The 26,164-nt window shown below is 52.9% G+C and overlaps 1 protein-coding gene across 2 annotated transcripts in view; it reads left to right on the top strand.

Moving 5' to 3' along the window:
* The first annotated feature begins 1,408 nt into the window (after positions 1-1,408).
* The window catches only part of SLC29A3 (solute carrier family 29 member 3), a 39,468-nt gene continuing 14,712 nt past the window's right edge, over positions 1,409-26,164 (top strand). Inside the window, exons 1-3 of one of the 2 annotated variants that reach the window (XM_063102831.1) lie at positions 1,409-1,446; positions 4,598-4,896; positions 23,506-23,588. In XM_063102831.1, coding sequence (XP_062958901.1) covers position 1,446; positions 4,598-4,896; positions 23,506-23,588 — 383 coding nt within the window. In that variant the 5' untranslated portion in view covers positions 1,409-1,445. Of the gene's footprint in view, positions 1,447-4,597; positions 4,897-23,505; positions 23,589-26,164 lie in introns of those variants that run through there. The other variant, XM_063102832.1, reaches the window with a different exon arrangement.

Below are 26,164 nucleotides of genomic sequence, written 5' to 3'. Positions count from 1 at the left end.
ACATTCATGAAGATGCTTTTTATATTAGAGGATTTTTTTTTCAAACGTAAAGAAGGCAAAAATTAAAGCCTATGGACCCCCCCCCCCACCACCAATAAACTCTACCACATTTTGGGGTGAGAGGCTCTTCCTTGGAAGTGAAGAAAATTTGCAGTGCGAAAATTTCCTGGCATCTATCGCCTCATTTAATCCTCCCAATAGTTCAAAGTGGACTCTGGGTTTCAGAGAGGTTTAGAAGTTTTACCACTATGCCTCGCCTCACAGTTGTGGAACCTAGATCCGCAATGGGCTCTTCCAGCCCCTTCCTTTCCTGGGCAGGAGGGCTGACAATTTAGGGTGCTGTTCCTCCAACTTGCCTGCTGGGGGAGCTTGTTAAATAGATCTGTTGCTGAGCCCCAGCCCTGACCCACTGAATGATGGACTGCACTCCCTCAAGTATTTATTGAACATGTATTGTGTGCTCAGTGCTGGGTGAAGAACAGGAAGCAAGACAGAGAAAGTCCTGTCCTCGGAGCGGGAGCGCCAATTCTGGGGAGTTCCCGGAATCTGGGTGCGAGCTGGGAGACTTTCATGATCAGGCCAGGGTCTGGGGAATGCTGGTTATAAAATGAGAGCCTGGGACAGGGGGTGGGCATGCTCTGAGAACCTGTCCACACTGCTCAGGGCATGGCCTTCAAGGAGGGACACCATGGCACATCTGAGCCCTGGGGTGACGACGGGCAGGATGTGCTATCGATGGTCACAGAACTTCAGGCTGTGCAGAGTCCTCCAGATCCCTGCTCTGAACTGGCCGACTGGGCGGAGACCAGCGGTCAGGAAATTTCCTGCTTCCTTATCATGAGCACGCCCTCCCGCTGTCCTTACATGCAGGGGGCTGAGGTCACAGCGTGAGGGCTGGCAATGCTTCGAGCCAAGTTTTGTGTCTCCTGGAAACATCCCTCTAGCCTGGGAAGTCAGGATCAGCCTGGATGTGGGTCCTTCTCCACCTCTAGAGCGGCGGCGTCAGGGAGGGTGGGGGCTGCATTTGGAGGGGCCCCCCCGCAGGGGTCTCGGGGTGAGGTGAGAGCTCTTCCGGACCCGGGGTCAGGGCCGTGGGAGCTAAAGGAGAAGGCCCCGACAACGGGGTCGGGCTCCAAGGTGGCGCAGGAGCGGGCTGCAGCAGGCAGGAGCCCGGCGCACTTCGCCGCCAGCGCGCGTAGGTATTTAAGCCTCTGGCCTCGCTTTCTCCACCTGTAAAATGGGCGCGCGCTGGCCCCGCCCCCGCGCCGGGCGAGGGAACGCAGGAGGGCGGGGAGAAGACAAAGGCGGAAGAGTTTGCAAATAGGGAAGCGCGGGTGTAGGCGGGCCGGACCGGCGGGGCGGGGCTCCGCCTGCTGGTCGCCGAGCCCCGAGTCGCAGCGGCCGTGCGGCCCTGGTGACGGCGGTGGCGGCGGCGCGGCGGCGACAGTAAGTGCGGGCCGGGCCGGGTGGCGGCTCGGCCTGGCTGCCGCCGAGCTCTCCGGCCCCGGCCTCTCGGGGCTTCCTCCTCTCCTTCCCGGCTCCCCTCCCTCTTTCTGGGTCTCTGTCTCCTCTCCCCCAGATTCTCGCCTCTCCTCCTCCCTGAGACTGAGCTCACGGCCTGGATGTGGGGCCGGGCTCGGACGGGTCGGCTGAAAGTATCCAGAAGGCGGCGACGCCGTCGATCCACCCTGGGGAGCCTGGTCTGCCCACAGCGGCAAGGCGATCCCGCCGTGGCCTCTTGGGGGCGCCCTTACCGACAGTGCTCTCGTGTAGGCTAGCTTCGGTGGCCCCCCCACCTGGTTCACAGATGGGGAAATCGAGGCACTGAGGTCAGAACCTCGTCGGACCAGCACCCAGGCTCCCCGGCCCAGATGGTGTTCTGCGGTGGCCCCAGACCCCACAAGTGTCTGCTGCTTTGTTGGGGGCTGCCCCTTGCCCTAGGTCACCCAGGGAGGGGGCAGGGCCATCCCGGCCTACAGCCAGCCTGTCTTGGGGGACACTTGGGCTCTTCCTTACCATTTTTTTTTTCTTTCTTTTTTAATCCAAAAGCCAGTAGTTAGCTTTTATAAAGAGTAATAGGACTTTGCTCACTCCAGTGCCCTGGCCTGTGACCCCAGTTAAAAATTCCTGTCTTCTTTGGAAGCTCAGTCAAGGCTGAAGGGTCCTGGACAAATAGATGCCAGGAGCTGAGAAGGGGCCCTGGCTGAGTGTGGTCCCTAGTGACCCAGCTGTTGGCCCTGCACCCATAGCTGGAGCATCTGGGAAGAACGTCTTGCTATCTCTGTTGTCCTGGATGAGTCATAATTGTTTTTCACATTTTAAACCCTAATGTGAAAAGTGTGTGTGAGTGCACACGCCCTGTTTGGTTAGTTTGTTAATACTGGTCTCCACCTAAATCAAGGCCAGGGAGGGGCTCTGCTCAACCAGGGGGCTTTAAAATAGACTTGCTGACTAGATGCTCTGGGCCTGGGTATCAGGCAGCCTCTTGCCTGCTTGCTCCGGGGCTTATGCTGCTCCCGTAGGGGCAAATATCCTGGTCATACAAAGTTTCATCAGCACATGTTAGTGAGGGTGCCCTGCAGGGCCGCCTTTGTCCCTGCTCATGGCTCACTGGTGGCAAGGCCTTCAGGAAGGGTGTCTGTACTTGGAACCAGCAGACACAGGGTCATATTCCTAGCCAGCACTTCCAGGGGCGCCAGGGAGTCCAGCGTGGGCCCCAGACTGCTTGGCTGTGTAACTTGACCTTGGGCAAGTTATTCAACCTTTCTGCACCTCAGAACCCTCATATGTGAAATGGGTCTTAGAGTAGTACCTAATATATTAGGCTGTTGTCAGGCCCCGGTGCTAGGCTCAGACCTTGGCAAGCATGAGTACTGGACTTAATTTTAGCTATTGGGAATTCTTTCTATTTGAATGTAAGATAAAGCAAGTACCTTCAAGGCCTCAGTCTTTCCATCTGACAAAAGGGGGCAGTAATTTCTGCTCTGCCTAATTCCACAGGATGCTATGAGGTTCCCCTGAAATAGTGGATAGGGTTCTGCACCCACGTGAGGGAGTGCTTCCATTCCACAGTGAGGAAGGACCCCACTCTTGCTGGCTTGACGCTCTGAGTAAGGCTCAGCCTTCTGTATGAGCTAAGACACATTGATTTATTGGGTAGAGAGGTAGCTACTGCAGAAGGGACTCCAGAGTGTCCCATCCTCAGCATTATGGCAACATTTCCCATTTATCGAGCTGCTGCCACATCGTAGGTGCTATCTAGAGCATAGAAGTAGGCATGCTACCTTTCAGCCAGATTCAGCAGCCAGCCAGCCAGGTAACAAGCCCAGGATGCTGGGGAAGATGCTGACATTCGTACAACAGCTACTACCACCAGCCAGGCATTGCCAGCCACTTGCAGTTTCTACCCTTTGTAAAAAAGGCTTCCCTAGGTTTACAGATTTGGAAATTGAGGCTCAGATGCATGGTGACTTGCCAAAGACCATGTAGGCAATAGTTACTGGCAGCCCAGAATCTTCCATTTGTCTGAGGTGCAACCACAGATTGGGAGTGTCTCCTGGTGGGATGTGATGAACAGAAGTGGGAACCCAGGCAGGAGCTGCAAACCAGGCTTGGCCGTTTACCTAGCCTGAGACCTTCCGCTCTTGGGACCTCTGTTGTCCCACAAATGAAACAAGGGAATGGACTGTCAGAGGTCACACACTGGCTTCTGGAGTCAGCTCTAGGCAACAGGTTTTTAAAAAATTATTATTTAATTAGAATGCCTTTATTTATTTATTTTTTAAAAAGATGACCAGTAAGGGGATCTTAACCTTTGACTTGGTGGTGTCAGCACCACGCTCTCCCAGGTGAGCCAACCGGCCATCCCTACATAGGGATCTGAACCCTTGGCCTTGGTGCTATCAGCACCACACTCCCCCAAGTGAGCCACGGTCCAGCCCTAAAATGTCTTTATTTTTATTTATAATTGTAATTTTATTTTTGAGCAGGTAATAAATTCACATAGTTCAAAATTCAAAAGGCACAAATGAGTTTGCAGTGAAGTCACCCTATCCCCACACCTGCCATCCCAGTTTCCCTCTTCCAGAGGCATGTGCTGTTAGAAATTTCCTATGTATCTTTCCAGAGATATTCTGTGCATATACAAATACACGTGTGCGTATATTCTCTCCTCCCCCCCCCAACTTATTCACACAAATAGCATATTCTACACACTGTCCTGATCCTTACTTTTTTCACACAAAGGCAAAAATAGTTTAGAGATTATTCTTTGCCCATCAAGGGTCCTAATTCCTTTTTTTATGGCTGCATAGAAAGTTAAATGCCTTTAGACCAGGTTAGCAGTGTTTTACACGTAGCCTGTCCCACACTGTGTGCTACCTGCGTTGCCTTTGCATGGTTAGGGTGACCTCTGAGGTCACTTACAGTTCTGACATCCAGTCCTTCTCCAAGTCTGATTTTTTCTTTCTCTCTGATCCTTAAAAAATGACGCTCTTCAGGGGGCATAGTTGTTTGGGCATAGTTAGCGAGACCCCAGCTATGCCCAGCCTCAGTGTCTGCTCACCTAGCCTGTCTGTTTCCCTCCCTGCTCCCACAGTGGCCATTGTCTCAGAGGATGACTTTCATCACAGTTCGAACTCCACCTACAGAACCACAAGCAGCTCTCTCCAAGCTGACCAGGAGGCACTGCTTGAGAAGCTGCTGGACCACCCTCCTCCTGGCCTAAAGAGGCCTGAGGACCGCTTCAATGGCGCCTACATCATCTTCTTCTGCCTGGGCATTGGAAGTCTACTGCCATGGAACTTTTTTGTCACTGCCAAGGAGTACTGGATGTTCAAGCTTCGCAACTCCTCTTGCTCAGCCACAGGGGAAGACCCTGAAGACTCAGACATCCTGGTAAGGGCACATTTCTCCTGCGAGGCAGGTGGGAGCAAGCAGCCTGGGTGGGCTGTGCCAGCTGCCCCACCTGTGCCCCTCTTCTCCAGGGTTCCCTCAGGGGAACAAGGGAGTATACTAGCTGACCCCAGCCGTACCCCTCAAGTGGCCCAGGAGGTGGCTCACCACTCCTTCCCTGAGAGTACCTTTGAAATCCTTGACCTAACCCCAGTTGTGTGGACATGAATCTGACACCTTGAAAGAGACTCCTCTTGTCTGTCTCAAGGACTCTACCAAGGCTACACACCTGAATCACGTAGGGGACTTTAAAAAAATACCAGTCCGGGCCCTGCCTAGGGATTCTGATTGCATTCATCTGAGGTGGGGTGTGGACCTTGCTATTTTTTAAGACTTCACACTCCCAACGCCACGCACACATTCCCTCTTCCCACCCCCCGTGATTCTGACACCCTGTGAGGGCCTTCTCTGTTAGCTGAGGAATTCATATGTGTAGATGCCTCGCAGGGCCAGAGCGTGGGGTGTGGACCCACCGCTGCAGCTAGCACGTGCGCAGGATGTAGAGTAGCACTCGAGAGCCTCGCCACTCGAGCTGTGGTCCTCGGACCAGGCCACCTCCTGGGAGCTTGTTAGAAGTGCACAGTCTCCGGCCCCACCCCAGCCCTGCTGAGTCAGGATCTGCACGTTACTGAGACCTTCAGAGGACTAACAGGTGTGGTAGCAGGTGAGACGCACTGGCCAGGGCATAGCTCTGGGTTCAAACCTTCCTCTGTTAGCTCTTAGCTCTGTGCCTCTCTGCACTGCCTCATTTTCCTGATATGTTTTGTTTTGTTTTGGCAACTGGCCAGTATGGGGATTGAACCCTAGACTTCGGTGTTATCAGTACCGCACTCTAACCAATTGAGCTAACCAGCCAGCCCCATTTTCCTGGTCTGTAAAAGAGGGTACCATCACCACCTTCTTAGGGTTGTTGTGAGGGTTAGGGAGATGAATATGTGTTAGCACTTAGGACAGGGTCTAGCACCGCCCTCCAAGGTGATAATGATAGTCATGATTATCGTGATTATCATCTAGGGGAGGTGGCCCACACTTCTAAGCTACATGCAGCCCTGGTGTATTTCCAGAGGTGCCAGCTTAGCTGGGGTGCTTTTTGACCCACCTGTATTTAATAGTGACTCAAGTGTCCCAGCTTTCTGCCAGCCTCGTAAATCACCCAGCCCACTGGGCTTCCCCAGATGATCCCTGCCTGTCTTGGCCGGCACAGGGTTAGATTGTGTACCTGTCCTGCCCCTCCTCTGTCCACAACTCTGGCCCGGCCCCCAAGAGCGGCTGCAGCCCTCGCAGCACAGCAGCTGTTTGCCATGAGCTGTTCTCGCTGCAGGGTGATCCCTTCCCAGCTGCAGGCACTTAGCATTCCAGGCCCTGCCACGATGCTTTATTGCCTCTTTCCAAGTGCTGGCAGGTGCGGATGTAGTACCTGCGGCTGCCCAGAGCTCCTGGCTTTTGGCATCAGAGATGAGAGACCTGTCACCCCTCGATTCATGGTCTGGGTTTGGGAAGCAAGCATGCTGGGGCGTTTCTGCATTTTGTGGGCCATTTTTCTTCGCCTCATTCTTCATTCTCGCCACCCACCTCCCCAGTTCTTTCCCTCTCCCTGATTTCCCTGCGAGAGGCAGCTGGTCTGCCCTGTCACCTGAGGGCCCCTTTGGGGGACAGAGAGAGAGAGAGTCAAATGGGTCTGTCTCCAGCCACCACCTGCAACTCAATTAGCTGTGCATCTAGATGTTTTTTTCTGTGTTTTCCTTTCAGTATTTTCCAGGAATGGATACCATTTGATGGGGAGCTTGTAAAGAAAATTCTTACTGAGTCAGACACCTTCCCCTCCAAATTATGTCACTTTCAAGGTCACCTCCCACCCCTGATTTATTTCCTTCTGCCTGGACAAATTTTGGGATGGTTTAGAAAGCATCCTGCTTACTCTGCCCTTTTGTCTCTGTTCTCTGGAATAAGAACCTTGAATCAAGGCACCACAGGCCTGTCAGCCCAGGGCCAAAAAAATTAGAGCATAAACAAGCAAGAACTGATATGAAAAGATGGTGTGGGGGAAGCCACTACACCCACCATTTTCTGAGCCCAACTCTGGGCCCGCCATACGTCAAGGGTGTCACCCACACTGTCTCTCATTAACCTTGCAAGGCAGGTCTTAGTAACCCTATTTTTCAGACAAAAATCCAGAGGCTCAGAGAGGTTAAGTAACCCGCCCAAGATCACACAGCTAGGAAGAACTGTAGAGAATTTTACAGGGAACTGAGGTGGATGGATGATTACAAAATTGGTGATGCTCACAGAGTGGTGTTTAGGGGTCTGTCCTGGAGACGAGCCACCCCACACTCTGACTTTGACAAAAGCAGCCTTCCTTCCTATGGAGAAGCTACCCTTGGTCTGGCCTCTTTTTCTAGCCTGAAACTCCAGGTGCCTGAGCTCTAGTCCTGCGTTTTGGACCTAGATTCAAAGCTGTCTCTTCCCTACCCCTGCCCCTACAACCTGAGGTTCTCCCCTGGCTCCAGGGGTTTATAAGTCATCCCTTGTCCTGTGGGGACTCCTTGCCTCCTCTCAGCCTCTCCTGCAGGCCTGTACTCGCTGCCTCTGGGCCAAGAACAGCACAATGAGCCCTGCTTTCTACCCCAGAGAGGAGAGTGACTGCACCTTCCTCTGGCCACTCCCTACCCTGAGGCCTCCACGCCCCCTCCCCGCGTGTACTTTCCCATGCAGGGGGGGGGGGGGGCTCATCTCTAAGCAGGCTGCAGGACATGGCCAGGTTGTGGGTGGGCATGTTGGTGTGCCTGGCAATCCAGTGCTGCCCCTGTCTGTCCCCTTCTACGAGGGGCCCCTACCCAGGAATGGGGCAGGAGATGGAAGCATCTCATTCCTGGGAACCTCCCCTGAGGCCACCCCTTTGAGGAACTCCACCTCTGGGTCCACAGAGCCCCACCACACGTCCCCATCGAGTTCCACCATGCAGTGTGTGGGTATTGGGCACTGTGGGGGGGGGGGGTCGCTGCTCTTAGCGCTTTGCCTGTATTATCTTATTTTGCCCCACAGCACCTGGAAGACAGGAACTGTTATCATCATGGTGACAGACAGATGAGGGCCTGGGGAGGAAAGCCCCATCCCCCCAGTCTGAGATAGTGATGGCATAGCTCTGCGAGGGAGCAGAAGAAGGTCTGGGGGGTCACAGTGGCCACCACCAAAGGAGTTCTGATCTTTCAGGTGTGTTGGCATAGACATGAAGTGAGGTTCCTACCATAGGGAAGGAAGCTAGGTTAGCTTGGTTCAGCAGGTGAAGGCCTAGAGCTTCCCCTCCCCTTCTTTACAGCCCATTGCTCCCAGCCCATTCTCAGTCCCCCAAAGAGGCAGGACAGTGTGACTTGGGATCTGTCCTTAGGACTAAAGGCAGGCACCTCAATCCAGGGAGAAAGGGTTAAAAGGAACCAGGATGAAATAGTTTGGAGAATAGGAAACTGGAGGACAGGTCATCAGAGGTCTTGGTGATGATCTGCTGACTTTGCCAAGTCCCTGCCATGAAGCCTGTACTCACCCACAATTTGACCTATTATCTTCCTTCATTAGCATGATGACCTGGTGAGTCAGGGACGCCCATCCTCAGTTTCCAAATGAAGAAACCGAGGCTCACAGGTTTTAGGCCACTGAGTTATTTGCTAGCAAGTGCAGAACTGGGATTTGGAGGTCAGCAGGGCCCATGCCTGTAACCAGCATGCTCTCTGACCTGTCCATCTACCTGGTGTTCTCAGCCCTGGTTGCACATGGGATCACCTGGGGAGCTTTTAAAAATCACTCCACCTGTCCCACTCACCCAATTCTGATTCACAGTCTGAGGAGGGGCTTGGTGCTCTCCAGATGAGACTCATCAAAAACCAGGATCCAAGTAAAAGGTTGCCACATCAGGGGTAAAAAGCAGCTGCTTCCACCAGAGCACCCATTAAACGAGCTTAGGCTCTAAGAGACTTAGGTGAACCTTCTGGGGGATATTCCTATAGTACAAGTCAAGTTGTCAAACCTGGCAGTGGAGGGGACAGTTTTCTCCTTGGAGAATTACAGCAGCCACCCTGCAGGAAGTCCAAGGAATTGCCCTGGTCTGCCTCAGAGAGTGTGGGGTTCTTCACAGGACCCTTAACAAATGTAGGTGGTTGGAGGGTTTGATGCTTGTCAAACCTAAGTACTTTGGGCTTCATTCCTCAATGTGGCTGTGCGGTCCCCACCAAGCCTGTAGCCCTGCATCAGCCAATGACAGTCCTGGGAGGAGCCTTTGCCCTTCCTCTGGGTAAATGCTCCCCTTTGGGGAGACTGGGGGACCAAATGGATGTGGTTAGGAGGCTGGAGTGCTCTGTATCCACCTTCCTCTTCCTTCCCATTTCCCAGGCTCCTGGAAAAGGAGCAGTAGGGCCGATTGGGCCTCAAGGTGGGTGTCCTTGCACCTGGGGTGACGCAGAGCCAAAGCAGTTGAAGCCATGAGAGCAGGAGAGAGGCAGTCCTGGCCTCTGTTCCTCTGTGCTGCCGCAAGGCCCTGGACCAGCCCAGTAACCTCTCTAGACTGAATTGGGGAGTGGAGGTTACCTGCTCCAGGAGTTTTAAGAGTCATGGGTCATCTTTTTTAAAAGCTCTGTACCTGGGAGAAAGCTGGATCTGTCCTGTCTCTTGGGACCACAGGGTAGCTGAGAGGAACCCAGATTTGGGAACAGAAGGCCACCAGTCCTAGCAGTGCCCTCACCCTCTGTGAGGCTTGGGGCCACACAGGCCCATGTGGCAGCATTCATAAAGTGCTTCAGATATTGTTAGGGAGGAAAGGCCTGGTGTTTACTGTGCATCTCCGACACGGTAGCTGCTCTGCAAGGACTTTGCTGGATCCCAGCAACATTAGCTGCTTTTACTAAGCTCTCAGCATGTGACAGCCACTGTGCTAAGGGTGCTGATTCATTCATTAATTCAAGAATATTTATTAGCCACCTATTGTATGCTAGAGGTTTCATTTTCATGATCTCTTTTGGTCCTTGCTATAGCCCTCAGGGATATTATACCCCTTTTACAGAAAAGGGAACCAAGGCTGAAAAAGTCTAGGTAATAATATGCTCCCAGGTCCAGAGTAAATGAGAACTGGGTCTCAGACCTGGGCCATCTGAGCTCACATTGTCCACGCTCTTAATCCCTGAGCTCTATGTCAGCATTTTCAAATGTTTTCAAACTTCTTTTGACCACGATGGACATTTCTCCTGGTAAAACATCTGCATCTGTAAAGGAAACAACAGTTTCATAAAGCAGCATCTGTACCCAGAGAAAGAACACCCCACTCTGATTGTAGTTCTCATGGAGGAGCAAGTGGTCAGCAGTGGCAGTGCTGCTTATCAGCCACGCAGAATGAGGATGGAGGGTTTGACCTGTGCAGATCCTTGGGGAGCAGCACCTTGGAGGGCAGAGGCAGAAGCTGGACCAGAGGCTGTGAGAGAGGATGCGGAGAGAGACGGTGGACACAGCAAACCCAGAGAACTGTCTCAAGGAGTTTTGCTTTAAACAGGAGCAGGGCAATGAGGTGGGAGCTGCAGGGAACTGTGGTCAGCACGGGTGAGAATGTTCTGTTCTCTTATTTTTAATGCGGGAGAAATAGCAGGCAGTTTGTGCACTGATGCAGATGATCCAGGAGAGAAGGAACAGCAGTAATGAGAAGGGAGAGGGAGCACAGCTGACTGGGGTCCATGAGCAGGGCAGACGGTTCAGGTGCACAGAGGAGGGGGTCCCAGAAAAGGATGCAGACAGTTCTCCTTTAGTAATAAGGGAGGTGGTAGCAAAAGATAAAAGAGAATAAAATAAAATTCTGGTCATGACCCACCAAATGGATATCATATCCTTTAATGGGCTGCGACCCACTGGCAAAACCCTGTTCTACCTGTCTGCCTCTGACCTCATAGCCACCCACGAGGATGCATCCTGTCCTCATTCTACAGAGAGGAAAGTGGAGGCAATAAGTAACTGACTCGTGGCACGTGGGCACAAAGACTAGCATTGGGGCTGCAACCCAGGGGTATCTGAATCAGCATCCGACTTCTTGGGGCTCTTGGCAAAACCCAGATTCCAAGACCCTGCCCTGCTGACTCCATCCCCCAAGGTGCAGCATGGGCACTCTTCCCAGGCCGTCCTGATGTGGGCACCCAGTGGGGGAGCAGGTGTCCAGGAGCCTCTCCTCCGTGGCACATGCTGCGCCTTGTGAAACGTGACATGCTGGATGCAAAGACCATGACGCTCCTGCAGTTCGATCTTCATGCAGCTCGGATCTCTCTCCAAGTACAAAAGATGTATAGAGTCCATTTGGCAATCCACTATTTAAGCGCAGAATTCCAAAGACTGGTGCTGGGTGAAACACCCTCCTCCTCCAACAAAAGCATATTACAGCAGAATTTGTCTGAGCTTTGTCATCTCAGAAAAGGAGATGGTAGGGATGGCCTGGGGGTCAGGCAGGAGGGAGGGGCTCCAGGCTTCCTACTCAGGGTATGGGTAAGTGGCTGCCAGTCGCTTCGGCTGGTGTGGAGGGCTGCTCTAAACCATTTTTAAAAATTAGAACCAAAAGTGTATCTTTTTTTTTATTCCCTTGTCCACCCTCCGATTCTAACTGCAGACCCAGCTAGCGTGCCATTTCCAATGAATCTACCTGTGATGGCTTTTTCTTCTGTTTTTAGCTCTTGCTGCGTCCTGCAGAGAGAGAGAAAAAGCCTGGCTTGGAATGCTGTCAGTCATGCCTTTGGTGGTCTTGACTTCTCTAATTCTCTTTTCATTTTCTCCCTTCGTGCTCACCCTTTCCCCACCCGCACTGCATTCCCTGGCCCTCCCGGGCTATTGATCGCGCCCTCTCTGCATTCAATTTCACTTCTTCCTACACACAGCCTTAGAATCCAGAGGTGATTTCCTGGACAAATCAGAAGATGGCCTGGGCCCTAAGTGCTCTAGTGTCTCTTTAACGTGATTGATCATGACGCGTATCCAGAGAACAGAACCCAAATTAGAGTCTTTCCACCGAGAAGCAGAGCACCTTGGTTATGGGCAATCGTTGGCTGGGAGGCATCTGCCATGGCAGCGGGTGCCTGGGGGGCCCTTGCTGGCCTCTGGCCAGTCTTCTGTGTGTGTGCATATGCATGCCTGGAGCAGCCTGTGGTTTCTGCCCATGTGCACCTCCTTAGAATAACAGCCTCCCCACAGCGGGAACAGCATGTTGGTGAGAAAGTGCCTGCTGGGACTGGCTAAAGACTCCCTCTTCCTGGTGGGTTTCCTGATTTCCTTTTACAGAAAGCAGCTAGAGCACCCCCAGACCACCTCCTTGTTACCGCTATGTCACAGGGCATGGCCCTTGTCCCTGGTCGTCAGCCTTGTGACACTGACACATGAGGGCCTTCTGGGGGCTGCAGAAGCCACCTCTGTCAGGCAGGGGCCATGCAGTAGGTGGGGAGTTTTCTTAGAAGGCCTTCTTCCCTTTTTCCCTCATCACATGGCAGAGGTCAGGCTGCAGAAGAGGAAGACCAGGCTGGCCCGGGCATCTGCAGTGGCTGAGCCTCAAATCAGCTCATCCCCCAGGAATTCGGGATCACTCATGTATGGATTTATGAGGCCCCTGTGTCTGTGACCCTTTCCTCCATCTGTTTTCTGAGCCATTCCTCTGCTTGTTAAGGTTCCAGCCTGAGAGTATCTAGGGGTAATAAGGACAAAGGTCACAGCAGCCAGCTTGCCCTTGTTAGGCAGCCTGGTGAAGGAGGGTAAAAGGGGAGACGAACGAAGTTTCTCTTTTTCTTGTTCACCTGCGTGGTGGAAAGACTCTGGCATTCAGGAGAGCTGGCTTCTGTTTCTGACTGTTTCAAACTTGCTGGGTGACTTGGGGCTCTGTTTCTTTCTTAAGAAATGAAGAGATTAGACTAGATTGGGGTCAGCAAACTTGTTCTGCACAGGGCCGGATAGTAAGCGTTTTAGGCTTAGTGGGCCACACAGTCTCTGTTGCAGTCACTCAACTGTGCTTGTAGCATGAAAGCTGCCCTTGACAATATGTAAACAAATGGGCTGACCAGCAGGCATGACCGAGTTTCAGTGTTTACAAAGAGGTGGGCAGATTTGGCCTGGGAGCAGTCCTTTGTCACCCCTGGACTGGACATTCCCTTAAGGTTCTTTCCTGCACAGGTGTTCCATGATCTATTATAGAGGTACCTGTGCTGCTTAATTTTTCTTCCTAACACTTATCACTGCCTGACATATTATCTGTTTGTTTACGCATTGTCCACCTGTCTCCTTGAGTAGATCAGTATTCCCAAGAAGGTGGGAACTTGGGCCAATCCACTGTGCCTAGAATATCTAGTGAGCTTAATAAATATTTGGGGAAGGACGAATTCATCTCTAAGTGTTGTGAGGGGCTGTTGTGTCGGTGGTGGAGTAGATGAGAGAGTTGGGGGTGGGGGGAAGGTAGGCAGACCCATCGTGGCAGGATTACACGCCGTGGCTCCACGTTCAGGGCTTGGAATCTCGCTGTGGAGGTGTTATTTTGCCCAACATGTTCAGATTACACTGGTGAGGACTCCCTCCCCCTGCCCAGTCAGCAGCACACCCTACCCATCAGTCAAGCCTGAAACTTAGGGGCAACCCTCTATTTCCCTCTGTCCTTCCACCCCCACATTCAACCCATCAACAGTCCTGTCAATTGTACCTCCAGAATGTCTCAAATCTCCCTGATTCTCCCCTCCATGGCTGTCACCCCAGCCTCAGCCTCTGGCTGCTGGCACCTTTGCTGCGCCCTCCAATCAATTCTCTGTGGAGCCTGAAGAAGTGATCTCTTGAAGACATAAATAGAAAGGCCTCCATTGCACCAGATAAAAGGGCCCAAGCTGTGGGGACGGAGGGCTGGGTCTGATCTGTGTGACTTTGGGCAAGTTACCTGAACTCTCTGAGCCTCAGTTTCCTCATCTGGAACATGAATCTTCCCTCCAAGGGGTGCATTAAAGGAGTTAGTGGGCAAAGAGTGCTCAGAAGAGCAGCATGGGAGAGCTCAGTGAGTGAGAGCTGGTACCAAGGTTCTCCGCTCTTCAGCCTCCAGCAGAGTCTTCCCGTCACACGCAGAATGAGATGCAAACTGTCACCACAGCCTGGACACGTGGGCCTGCCAGCTCATCGCCCCCTCTCCGCCTTTCTCCCTGGCCACAGCCCAGGCTCACCCCTGTGCTTGCCTCAACACTCATTCCCGCCTCGGAGCCAACCGTACACTGTTCCCTCTGTCCAGGATGCTTTCCCCTCACCCCTCACTCAGCTTGTCCTGTGGGTCTCTGCCCAAACATCACCTCCTTTGAGAGGTCATCTCTTGATACCTTTGCCAAGATCAGTCTCCCCATTAGGCTCTAGTTTAGCCAGTTACCTGGTTTCTATTATTTTTACATTTGGTAAGTAGTCTTTTAAAAGCCTATCTGGTAGTCTTTTAAAAATTTTTTTTTACACTTGCTGTTTACCCACTTTTTTGTCTCCCTCCCTAAAGCACCGTGGTGTCCCCAGCCTCTAGCACACACTGGGCATGGTGAAGGTGCTTGGCCGTTATTTGCTGAATAAGTGAATGAATTCTAGAAGGTCAGCCGCACTTCACATTTATTGAATGAACCAATGAATGGATAAATGAACAGCCACTGCCACCTGCTTCTCCCCCTCCGCTCATTCCACCCTCTCCTGCCAGGTGATTCCTTCTGTGCTCAGCACTGACACACCACTTTGCCATTCAGAAACCTTCAGAATCCTCCCTAGGACCTTGTGAAACAGAAGCCCTTCTGCAGCCTGCTACCTGAGACCATCCCTCACTGTCCGCCTCAGCCTCCTGCACCTCCACATGCCCTGTCATTCAACCAAACTGGAGCCCCAAGGTGTCCTGAAAAGGGCCCAAAAGAAGGGGGACAGTGCACTGAGGAGAGGCCCAGAGGCAGATAAGGCTGTGTGGGAAGCAGAGGGTGGCCAGGCCTAGGGAGGAGCTTGGGTAAAGGCATGGAGGATGTGCGAAGCCTGGGGCAGTGGCTGGGGCTTGGTGGGCAGAGGGGAGTTATGGGGACTGGGTGGGAATGTGAGCCACCGTCAGGTGATGGGGACATGGGGCTGACCAATGTGATTGACCCGGGGTGAGGGCAAAGGAGAAATCAAGACACTTTGAAAAGGGGGCTGAGAAAAGCAGGATGACCATGGGCCTCGGGAGGGGTTGCTTGGGGGGATTTCTCTTGAAGGCATTTGATTCAGGGAACTTGGAGTTTGGGCTCAGCAGGACCTCCAGGTGGTAACGCCTGCAGGCTGTGAGCATTGGTGTGGAGGCAGGGACTGATGGAGGTGTGGGGGTCATGGAAGCCAGGGCAGGGGAGGAAACTAAGGGTGGAGCATAAGAGGCACCTCTGGGTGGCAGGGAGACCAGAGGTGGACTGAGAGGATGGGGATGGGGCTGGGGGTAGCTTTGAATCTAAGGAGGGGACTGCTGGAGGGATGGTTGCTGCAAACGAGGCTCTAGGGAGGAATGTCTCCTTGCTTTCTCCAGCTTTGGGGGGCCCCTGAGCAGTCCTCAGCATCCCTTGGCTTGTGGTAGCATCTCTCCAATCTGCCTCTGTGTTCACTGGGGCCTTCTCCCTGTGCATCCATGTGCCTTCATCTCTCCTTACACCTCTCACCAGTCATTGGATTTAGGGTTCACCCTACTCCGGTATGACCTCATTTTAACTGGTTATATCTGCAAAGACCCTGTTTCCAAATAAGTCACGTTGAGGTTCTGGGTAGACAGGAATTTGAGGGCCTGTTGAACCCACTGTGGATGGGGTGGCATTGGTGTCAGGAGTGTGAGGAACGAGGCCAGGCCTTGGTCACCGGTAGCTGCAAAGAGGACCTTTAAAGAAGTGTTTGTCTAGGGCAGCTGGGGGGGTGAAGAGTGTTAGCAGTGGGGGCATGGACTACATTTTCAGGAGTTTGGAGTGAAGAGAAGGGGGGCCTGGAGGTTGGAGGCCGCAAAGTCAAAATGCTTTTGTTTTTAGCCAAAGGGAGACTTAAGAGAGCTCTTGGCCGGCAGAGAAGGGACACTGAGCAGTAAAGGAGGATGAGAATGCAGGCAAGAAAGGTGACAGTTAGTGGTGCTGGTCTCTAAGAATTAGCTGCTGGGCTGGAGCAAGAGCCCATCTTGCCAAGGGGGGAGAAGGCGTGCTCCAGAAAGCCTTCGAAGGGCAGGGAAGGTGGGGAGCTTATTCTGGAAATGCTCAGGAACCTTCTGGCAGGGATTCAAAAGGCCGTGTGAAAGGACTGAGGGCCGGGGAAAGCCTTCAGTAGCCCCAGCAACCCAGACCTGGAGATGGCCCGAGGGGCTGGGGCCAGAGGCTGATGTTAGAGCTGAGTGCAGAGGTCTGACGGGGGCTCTGCAGCCACTTAGCCTGACTGGCCAGCACTTTTCCGGGCATACCTATCTGCTTGTGTCCCCAGCCTTGTTCTGTCCTCAGGCTCCTGGCCACCCCACCCAGCCTAGCTAGTGCTGGGCTCCTGCCTGACCCCTAAAGCAGGCATCGGCCCTCCCTCCCTGCCTAGCCAGCCCCCCCAGCTCCACCATGCCCTTGGCCGTCCACCCACTCACTTTCCCCAGCTAATGCCCCAAGCATGGGGGCCTGGGAACCCACAGAAAGGACACCAGCCCCACCTCTAAAGGGGACACCTGTCCTTAGCTCACCTCTCAGCCTGCCCAAGAATGATTTGGGCCAATGCCGGGGGCCAGGGTGCCTCCCCTGCAACATCCCAGGCCGTAGAACTTGGCTGTCCAAAGGCTGCAAGTTTGCAGTAGCAAACTGTTCTTGGCTCCAGCCTGCTTGCTGCTGCTAATTTCATGCCCCTGTGATCCAGGTAACGCTCTGGTGCCTTGAGCTGCCACCCCCAGGCTTGAATCGCTTTTTCTCGCCCCGCAGGAGCCCAGCTGCCTCTGCTGCCTCAATCTGGAGGAGGGGGCTGCACAGAGCTGCCTCACAGAAGCCACTCAGCAGCACGGGCTGAGCCTGCCGCAGCTCATGACTAATTTGCTGCACTTATTTCAAAGTGCCCAAATGGCATTCAGGGGAGAGGAAGCTTAACCAAGGCCTGCCAGAGATAAAAGGGCTCATTTCAAGACCTCCCTACCCAAAGAAACCTCTTTACCTGGACTCTGAGCCCGGAATTAAATTCTTCCAGAAGAGACGCTTAGCACGGAGCCTCTCAGCATGGCAGAGGAGACGAAATGCTCCCCGTCGTAAAATGGGCCTCACATCTGGCCAGCTGGCTCTGGTGGGCTTTTAAGTTGTGTTTGAAAAGCGTCTCTCCCCTTTCCTGGTGTTCACCCATTGGGCCAGCGTGTAGCAGACGAAAATGAGTGTCCATGTCACTATCGCAGTGACTCGAGTGCCCCCATGCCCAGGCCAGAAGTGGTTCGTCCACACTCACCTGCCATCTGGGGGCTGCTGGCACCTGGCACCCGGCACCCAGAGGCCAGGGTCTGTCCTCAGTCTGAGTTTCGAGCCCCCACCATCACCCCTGGGGAGTTTCACGGTCAGGAGAGAAGTTTGGAAGCCTTCTGGTGCTTCCCAGCCATCCTGTCCCCTTTCCCGTGGTCCATGCCTCGCCGCTGACCATGGGCATCCGTTTCAGGTGGCTGATAGAGGTGGGGGTTTTTCTCTTAATATTTTCTTTTCTTTTCTTTTTAGCACTACTCAGATACATAGGCCTGTGGAAATGCCCTGGGGAATGAATGGGCAGTGGGGTTTGAGAGAAGCTGATGGTTAACATGGTCCTTCACTGTTGTCTGCCACTGCAGGCAGAGGGGAGAGAAATCAAACCCTGTCATCTGCTGGCTTGGGCAGGCCACCTGCACTTAAGGGCTGGGGCAGAGGGAGGATGCTACCCACCCTGAGGGAAACGTGTCTGTCTCATGTTAATGGACTCTTAGGTCCTGGGAGCTGGTCCCTTCTGTGATCCCAGCGATGGTGTTTGGGCCTGTGCATCTGTGAGGCAAGCAGCCTCAGAGCTGCTCTTATGTTTGTTGAGTGACGATAAATATGTCCCTACCCAGTCCCTGCCCTGCCCCACATCAGAAGGTCCTGCCACCAGCCCTCTCCAGGTGACTGCCTCTGTGAAATCCAGCTGTGTCTGCTAGCCTCAGGCTTCCTATCTGTGAAATGGGAGCAATCCCAGCTCTGCCTCACTCTTACAGGCTGTGGTAAGAGCAAATGGGCTGGGGGCTGCACATGCCACATGTAAGCTGCTTTGTTCAAATATCACAGTCACCTGGCATTCGGCAGGGCTTCCATTTCCCTACTTGGGTTACTTGATGGTTGCCAGAGATGGCCTTTGACGTTACTGCTACCAGAAGCCGTGTGCTGAGCCCTCCTGAGCCCCGGGTAATTGTAGGGTGCAGGTAACGCTGGGGAGATAGTGGAGGGTGGGGAGATCAGATTAGACATTCAAGGAGCAGAACTTTTCCTCTTTGCTCCACAGAGCTGGGCCTAACCCCACAGTGGGCTCGAGAATTCAGAAAGGTGACTAATGGGGCCATTCTGTCTCCCGGGGAGGGGGGCAGGGTGCCAGGGCTGCCTGACATGGTGCCTGCCCTTCCTGCCACTCCCCGAGTCATGTGCAGATTGAATGGACAACTCAGGGCACTTTTGTCTCAGCTCACCAGATTCCTGCTGATGCTGAGGAACGTCTCAGAGGCTGGGGCTTAAGTGGAGTCCTTGAGTTGGAGTCCTCAGTGGCAAAGCAGTACCCCTCTTTTCCTTTGCACGAGCCAGTCTCTGCTGTTGCAATGCCTGCTTCTCTCTCCACCTACGCCCCCAGCTCCTGTATCTGTCCACACTCCCCCAACCTTTCCAGCTGCTGCCAAGATGGCCCCATGTGAGGAGCCTCCCCAGACCCCCTTGTCCATCCTCCCACCACACCTCATATCCCCCTATATCCCAGCTCTAGGTTTGCACCAGGACCCCTGAAGGGCAGTCAGGCACACAGCTATTCTAGTGTGGCCACCCAGCACCAGCACAGCGCTGGCTCACAGGGGCCTGAACCTCTCCATAAACAAAGGAAGGGTTAAAAGGAAAAGAAGAGGCACTAATCTGATGGGGACAGACAATGGCCACCCAGCCTGGGCTGAGCACCACAGGATTAGCAACCAGCCTCAGGGTCTCCTGCCTGGGGCCCAGCCTGCTGAAGCAGAGACGCCTGCTTGGGGAGGTGTCTTTGCTGTGCCACATCCAGCTGCATTTCAGCCCTGCCTCCCTGCTGAACCACATGCGGTCTTCCACCTGCCAGCCCTGCAGTTCTGTAAGGCCCCACTGACCGCCCCACCTGCAGGTTTTCAGCGGGCTAAGTAAACGACTGCTGTTGTGCTACGCTGAGGGTTCCATTCATATCACAGCCTACAGGACTGTGCAAGCTCAGCCTCTGCCATCACATGCAGTGCCCCAGTGCTGTCACCCTGATGGTCTTATCCCTCCTTTCCTCCATGGTTGCAGCTGGCCTTTGGGGTCCATGTGTTCACTTCTGGAGGGGGAGATGGTTCCGGGGTATGTGGTAGGATAAATAAAAACAGAGCCTTTTGAGGAGCTGTCAGGAATCAGGCCCAAGTGGAGGTGAACTCTGTGTGAATTATCCCAAAACACAGCATTACATAAAATCCCCCTAATAGATAGCCACTACAGGTTGGATTGGAGGCGCAGTACTGTTTTCATCCTAGTCACAATGGGTTGCAACCAGTATTTGAATGTCTTTACATTTCCTTAAGTAAAATGGAAGAGGGTAGTCCCAACACCCCGTGGAAGCAAATGAGGTGAACTCAGGAAGTGCCAGCTGCAGATGTGCAAGGTGCACAGTCAGGGACGGATGTAAGGCCTTCGCTGTTGGGTGTTTCCTAGAAAGGCAATGCCTCAGGTGCAAGTACTGCAGCAGGGAGCGCGATCCTGGGCAAGTCAGGGTGCAGGAGAGGCGGGTGAGGCAGGAATGGACAGAGAGCAGATGCAAGGGGCCGTGATGTTCCTGAGCTGGCTGCAGCTTCGAGACAAAACAGCTGGCTGAGCAGGCACGTGGGACATCTCCAGAGAGGCCATGCGGAGCCACCATGTTTCAGAACAGTTAGGGGAGAGGAAAGCAATATATACTTTGGCTCCTTACTATCTCTGCCTCTCATCGATCAAAGTCTACCTTGTGGGGCTTTGACTCCCCACCTTTAGGGAGTGGTACCTGGCCCCTCCTACAGCTGCTGGGGTGCAGCCCTGCAGGGTGTAGGCCCAGGGGTCTCTCCAAGGCAGTCGGCTCTTCCTGTAGTGGCAGTGGCTCCATGACCATGGGGTCCACTGCTCTGACAGGGAAGCAAGGCAGGTAACCTGAGGGGCATCAGGGCAAACAGAGTATCAGGCACGTACACTAAGTCTGCTTCTTGAAATCAGTGTCTGCCACCTGCTGAAGTCCTAATTTCAGCAGAGAGTTTGGTGAGGAAAGGCTAAAGGGACTGATGCGGTCAGCAAGCATAGCCTGTGTTCCCTTCATGGGAAACATTTTGGTCTTTGGGCCTGGCAGGAAGTTGAATAAAGAACCATGAACAGCTGTCCTTGTCTGCATCGAGGAACTAAATTTAAGTTGTAACAGGAAGGCTCCAGTATTCAGGAAATCCCTGATTAGCAGGAAGCCAGCTATCTGAAACCATTGTGAATTAGGAATCTATTGCTACCTAACAAAATACTACAAACTTAGTGGCTTAAAACATACACATTTATTATCTGACAGTATCCATGGCCCAGGAGTCTGGGCACAACTTAGCTGGGTCTTCTACTTAAGTCCTCACAGGGCTGCAGTCTCATTTGAGGCTCGATTGGAGCAGGGTCACTTCCAAGCTCACTCAGGTGGTGGACAGAATTCAGTTCTTGTTGTGGGACTGAGGGTTTCTGTTTCTTGCTGAGTGTTGACTGGAGACTGTCCTCAGCAACTTGGGGTCACTGGCAGTCCCTTGCCATGTGGGGTTCCCCAGCATGACCACTTGCCTCCTCAGAACCAGCAAGGAAGAAAAAGAGTCCCACAAGGCTGGTGCTGCAATCTCATGTAACTAATCACATAATCGTGTACTTGGTTCTCTTGGTTAGAAGCAAGTCACAGGGAAGGTGTGGACACTAGGAGGTGGGGATCATGAGGCCACCACTCCTCATTTTAGTAGAACTTAACTTACAGGCAAAAGCAGCAAATAATTAAATAAAAACCACCACATGTTTATATCAGGAATTAAGTTTTAAAAAGGAAAGTTCCATGGGATGTGCTGAGTCTGCCTGTGTTGCCATCTGCAGCTCCTGATCTTCATCTATAGAACAGCGGCCCAGTCTCAAGTCCGTCCTACCCACTGGCATGTTCGTTGAAGGGCAGAGAAATGGTAAAATCTTTCTAACATTGAAAGACATGTTTTTCTGCTTCAGTATCAACAAGCAGGAACATTCAGGTACCTGGTAAATCCCCATTTCTAAAACATTCAGGGAACCCGAGGCTGCTCAAAAAAACATAAAGAGATTCTATGTCCCACGTGATAGCCGTTCACAAGCTTGCCACAGACCGAGCAACCACTGGACAAGGGGGGCCTCTGTAGGGGCTTAGATTTGGGGCAGTGTGGCGCCCACCCACAGCCCTACGTCCAAAGGGCCCGGAATCCTCCCAGCCTCACGTGGGCCCGGCCACTGTATCCAGGCGTAATTGACTGCCCCAGACCGCTCCAGGCTCTGCTGAGCCCATCAGAGCAGGAACAATGAGACGGCACCTCAAAGGAGGAAGGTGATTTCTAAGGCTCATGATTCAGGGACCGCACTAGCTGTGATTATCATTTTAATTGCAAGGCCCCCACGGCCTTATATTCAGGGTACAGATTTCAAAGACCACAAAACACTCTTCAGGCCTAAAAGGGGACCGTGGAACGGTCTGTGCTTCAGACTAGAAGGGGCCCATTATGACATCTTTCTTTCTTGGCCTCCAGGTTGCAAGCAAACTCCTCCCAGAAAGGAGAAATCTGCCCCTCTGTTCCAAGGTCTAACCCAGATCCCACTTCTTCTGGGACTGGTCCCCACACCCTACTTATTCCCATTCTCTTAGTGCCCGGCCTCCTCTTACCCCACCTGGGACTCCCTTAGAACTCACTGCTCCTGCCTCAGATTTGGCAAAAAAAAAAATTTCTGACATCTCTTCTTGTGGTGTTTTGAGCTGTTAAAAAACCTTCGCATTCCATCCCATGCTCCTGCTAGGACACAGCACAGCCCTGACAAGCACGAGCCTGTCTCATGTGGGAGTGCTGGAGGAAGTGGGCCCTGCAATCCGCAGCTTCTTGCGATGTTGGCAAGTTCTCTGGACATGTTGTTCTTTGCACTTAGCATATTTGTACTCAAAGTATTTTCTTGGTTAAGTTAAATGTCTTAAGTCTCCCGGGGCAGAATACTCACACAGCTTCTTTTTTTGTTTGTTTAGGGTTAAACAATAGAATTCATGTAAAGTCCTTGTGTTTGGTACACGGTGAATGCTTAATACATGTAAGCTATTATCATGGCTTAGAACCTGGGGTTCGTGGTTTAATCTACAAAGACCCAAGTCAACCCTTTCCAGTGTTTTTCTTGGTTTTGGAGGGGGGCGGGTGTGGGCAACTGGCTAGTTACGAGGATTGAACCCTGGGTCTTGGTGTTTTCAGCACCACGCTCTAACCAACTGAGCTAACCAGCCAGACCTTGTTCTTTTTTTTAAGACAGGTGTGTTAAGAGATAATATACACACAGTAAAATTCACCCTTATGAGTGGACCTTCTCTGAGTTTTGACAAACACAGCTGCTTTCACTATGTGTTCCAGCACATTATAATCAGAACATTCTCCATCTTTCTGTTGTCTTATGTACTCTCTGTCATAACCCTGAGCTGCTGCCAGGAAATGTTTTTTTTTCCTCATTTGGCCAGTCTACAAGCCACTTCCCAAAACGACTTTGCCCTTCTGTAGCAGCTCCATCGAGAGAGCAAATCAAGTCAGAACAATGTTTCCCTGCAGGAAGTGGGTGGGCCCTGTGTGTTTCTAAGAGGACTCACTTGGTCACAAGAATGTCAGAATGTTGTTGGGTCATAACAAAACCCATGTGCACCCAGCATTCTGGCAGTGGGCCAGGAAGGCTGACCGGGCAAAACTTTTCTTTTTGGACAAACGAGTCCTGACCCTACTGCCGCAGTCTGTGGGTGGGACAGGTAGAGTGGGTGGGAGGATGGGCTGTGGAGTGTCGGACCTTGCAAGGGACAGGGACAATGTCTCATCCTTTCTTATGTCCCTAGCACTTAGCACAGCTGACATCAACAGCTGTTGGTTGAGTGACTGAATGAGTGGTCTTAGGTTGGAGATGGGGGTGGGAAGGTCGTCTTGGGGCAGACTTACCTGTGGCTCCCAAGTATCTGAAGACAGTGGGGAGGAGCCCCCCCAAGAGAGGCCCTGTCTTTGCTCTGGGGTGAGGACCTCTCCTCTGTCCCTGAGTGACCACAGCCGCCTCCTTACTTGTGTGCTTCCAGAACTACTTTGAGAACTACCTTGTCATCGCCTCCACCGTGCCCTCCGTGCTGTGCCTCGTGGCCACCTTCCTGCTTGTCAACAGGTAGGCCCTCTCCTCTCTCAGCCTCACCTGCGCCTCCTGCCTTCTCCACTCCCCTCTCATCTGCAGCTGCTCTTTTTCTGCCTATTTAAATGGTGGCCACCAAAGTAGGAGGCAGGTGGCTCAGACTTGTCCACAAAGACTGAGAAGTCAGGTCAGTTACCTGGAGGTGCCTGGGCAGGACACTGGGCTTCCACTTTCCAGCTGCATGCTGTGGCATCATGTGGGGACACCTGGATCTTCCTCCCAGGGGAAACTGTCAATGGCTGCAAGGCCTGTGGCCCAGAAGGAGTCATTTAACTGCTCAGTGCTAAGCTGGTGACAATAGCTGATGTGTCAACCACTCACAAAGGGGTCATGGGGAATTTCTGATGTTTTATCAGTAAGGGCTAGGAAGGACTCCATCTGGATGCTCCATGGAAGGAGTTCTTTAGGAGATGGCCAGGCAAATTAGCATGGCCATAGACCCCACTGGGTGACTATTGCTGTCCGTTCTCAGTCTGACTTTTTACGGGCATCAGCTCTAGCCAGTTTGTCCACGTTTCCCCTAAGTTGCCACTAGGTTATATCAGTGGCTACATGATGGTCCAGATACCTGGGCTTCTTTTGGACATGACCTACTGAACCTTAGATCACTGATGGCAAATCTGTTTTACCCATCATCTCTGGTCAATTTATAGTGACCACCTGGATCTCTGGTTGAACAGGATTCTAAGGCAGGTCTGCCCACAGGGAGTGTGCCGTGATTAGTGATGTCTGCTGTGGGTGCAGGAGGGGAGAGGGCAGCAGGGTGCCTCGTGTGTGCCAGGGCTGAATGGGCCAGTCTCTCCAAACACGTCATGCCATGGGGCTATTCCAGCTATTGTCACATAACATGATTCCGAAGCAGAGTGGATTAAAACAATATCAGTAATTAGTATCTCATAATCTGGGGGCATGGAGGCTCAGGGACAGCTCTGGCTGAGTGTCTCATGTAGTTGCATCAGACCGCCGCTGGGGCCAGGGCCCATTTGGATTCTCTCCCTCCCTGCCCCATCACATGTCAGCCTCAGGGTAATAGGACTGCTTCGGGTGTGGCTGAAGAGCAAATGCTCCAAGAGAGCAAGGAAGAAGCGACATGGCTTTTACAGCCTAGTCCCAGAAGTCACATAGCGTCACTTTTGCTATACTTGACTGGTCAAGGCAGTCACAGCCCACTCAGTTTCAAGGGGACATAGACCCCCCTCCCAACGGAAGGAGTGTGAAGGAATTCACACCCATCTTAAACACCAAAGTGCAGTCTGAAAGTGTAAAGGATAAAGATGCTTAGACAGGCCTGAGGGCCTACAGTCCCTTTTGCAAGCTGGCTGGCCCTAACCTGCTTCACCAGGGCCTTCCCAGCACACAGGGCTGCATCTGGTGTCCTAGCAGGGATGCAGCCTGCAGAGACCCTGCCCCAGGAGGAGAGTGGAGGAACGGCCCTAGGAGCAGACACAGGTGATCCCTTAGCACCGCCTACCCTGGAGGAGAGAGTGTGTGAGGACAGGAAGGGTGCGCAGGGGGAGGGGCAGCAGCCAAGGCAGTGGGGACCCCTCCGCTCTCACTGCCTTCTCTGTCCACTCACTTGGCCAGCCCTGAGGACAGGGCATTTCTCCAGCTAGGATAGCCCAGGCTTGCATAAATGACAGCTGCCGACCCTTCCAGGTCCCGAGTCACTGTCTGAACTATAACAAGGGTGTAAACCCTTGGCTGCCCCTTGTTATGTCACTTAGGATGCACAGCAGTTCAGGAGGGAGACCGTGGAGGTCCAGCAGCCTGGAAGCCAGCCCTGGGCTGTGGGTCTGCAGTGTCAGGGAAGGTCCAGCTCAGGCCGTGAGAGGATGATCTCGTAACCACAGTTGACTCTTCTAGGTATTCACATCCAGGAGGCACATTTTCTCCTGTACCCTACAGCAGCCTAGGGCAGGAAACTGTTGTGACCTGCTTTCAGATGGGAAAACAGGACTTAGTTGGTTAAAGCACAGCCTTGTAACACCAAGGCCACAGTTTCAGATCCACCAAAAAAATAAAAAAGGGGAAATAGGCGCACAGAAGTGACAGGCCAAAGGTCACATGGCTGTTAAGGTTGGAGCCAGGATTCTAACTGGGACCTTCTCACCTGCATCTGTGCTTGGAGCCTCTACTTCCCCAGCTTGTGGCTCCCACCCACTGCAGCCAGAGCCATGCCTCAGACCCTTCTAGTGGGAGGCCCGCCTCTCCTGGGCTTCAGGCTGCTAGGAGGGAAGTGGGTGGTGGCGAAGGCCTGGGTCTGTCTCCAGCAGGGCCGTAGCCCCTCAGGCCAGCTGTCCTCCTCAGGGTGGGTTAGGGACATGGCTCAGTAGTGCCAGGACCTTCTCCAGAAGGGTCTAGCCAGCCCCAGACCTGCCCCTGTCCTTTCCTGGGCTCCGGAAGAGGGGCGAGGGTAATAGGGAAATGCTCCCAAGCCTCCATCTGTTTCCAGGCTGTGGGAAAATGATGGTTTGGGGCTAAATTGTTTTTTGTTTAATGTGCGAGATTGAAATGTCTCCTTTTCTCCCCTCCTGGAGGATCCTGGCTTTCTC

This window comes from Cynocephalus volans, chromosome 7, assembly GCF_027409185.1.
Source record: "Cynocephalus volans isolate mCynVol1 chromosome 7, mCynVol1.pri, whole genome shotgun sequence".
Classification (NCBI taxonomy): domain Eukaryota; kingdom Metazoa; phylum Chordata; class Mammalia; order Dermoptera; family Cynocephalidae; genus Cynocephalus; species Cynocephalus volans.
The sequence above is the reverse complement of the archived record's forward strand: the minus strand, read 5'-3'. Positions and strand labels throughout refer to the sequence as shown.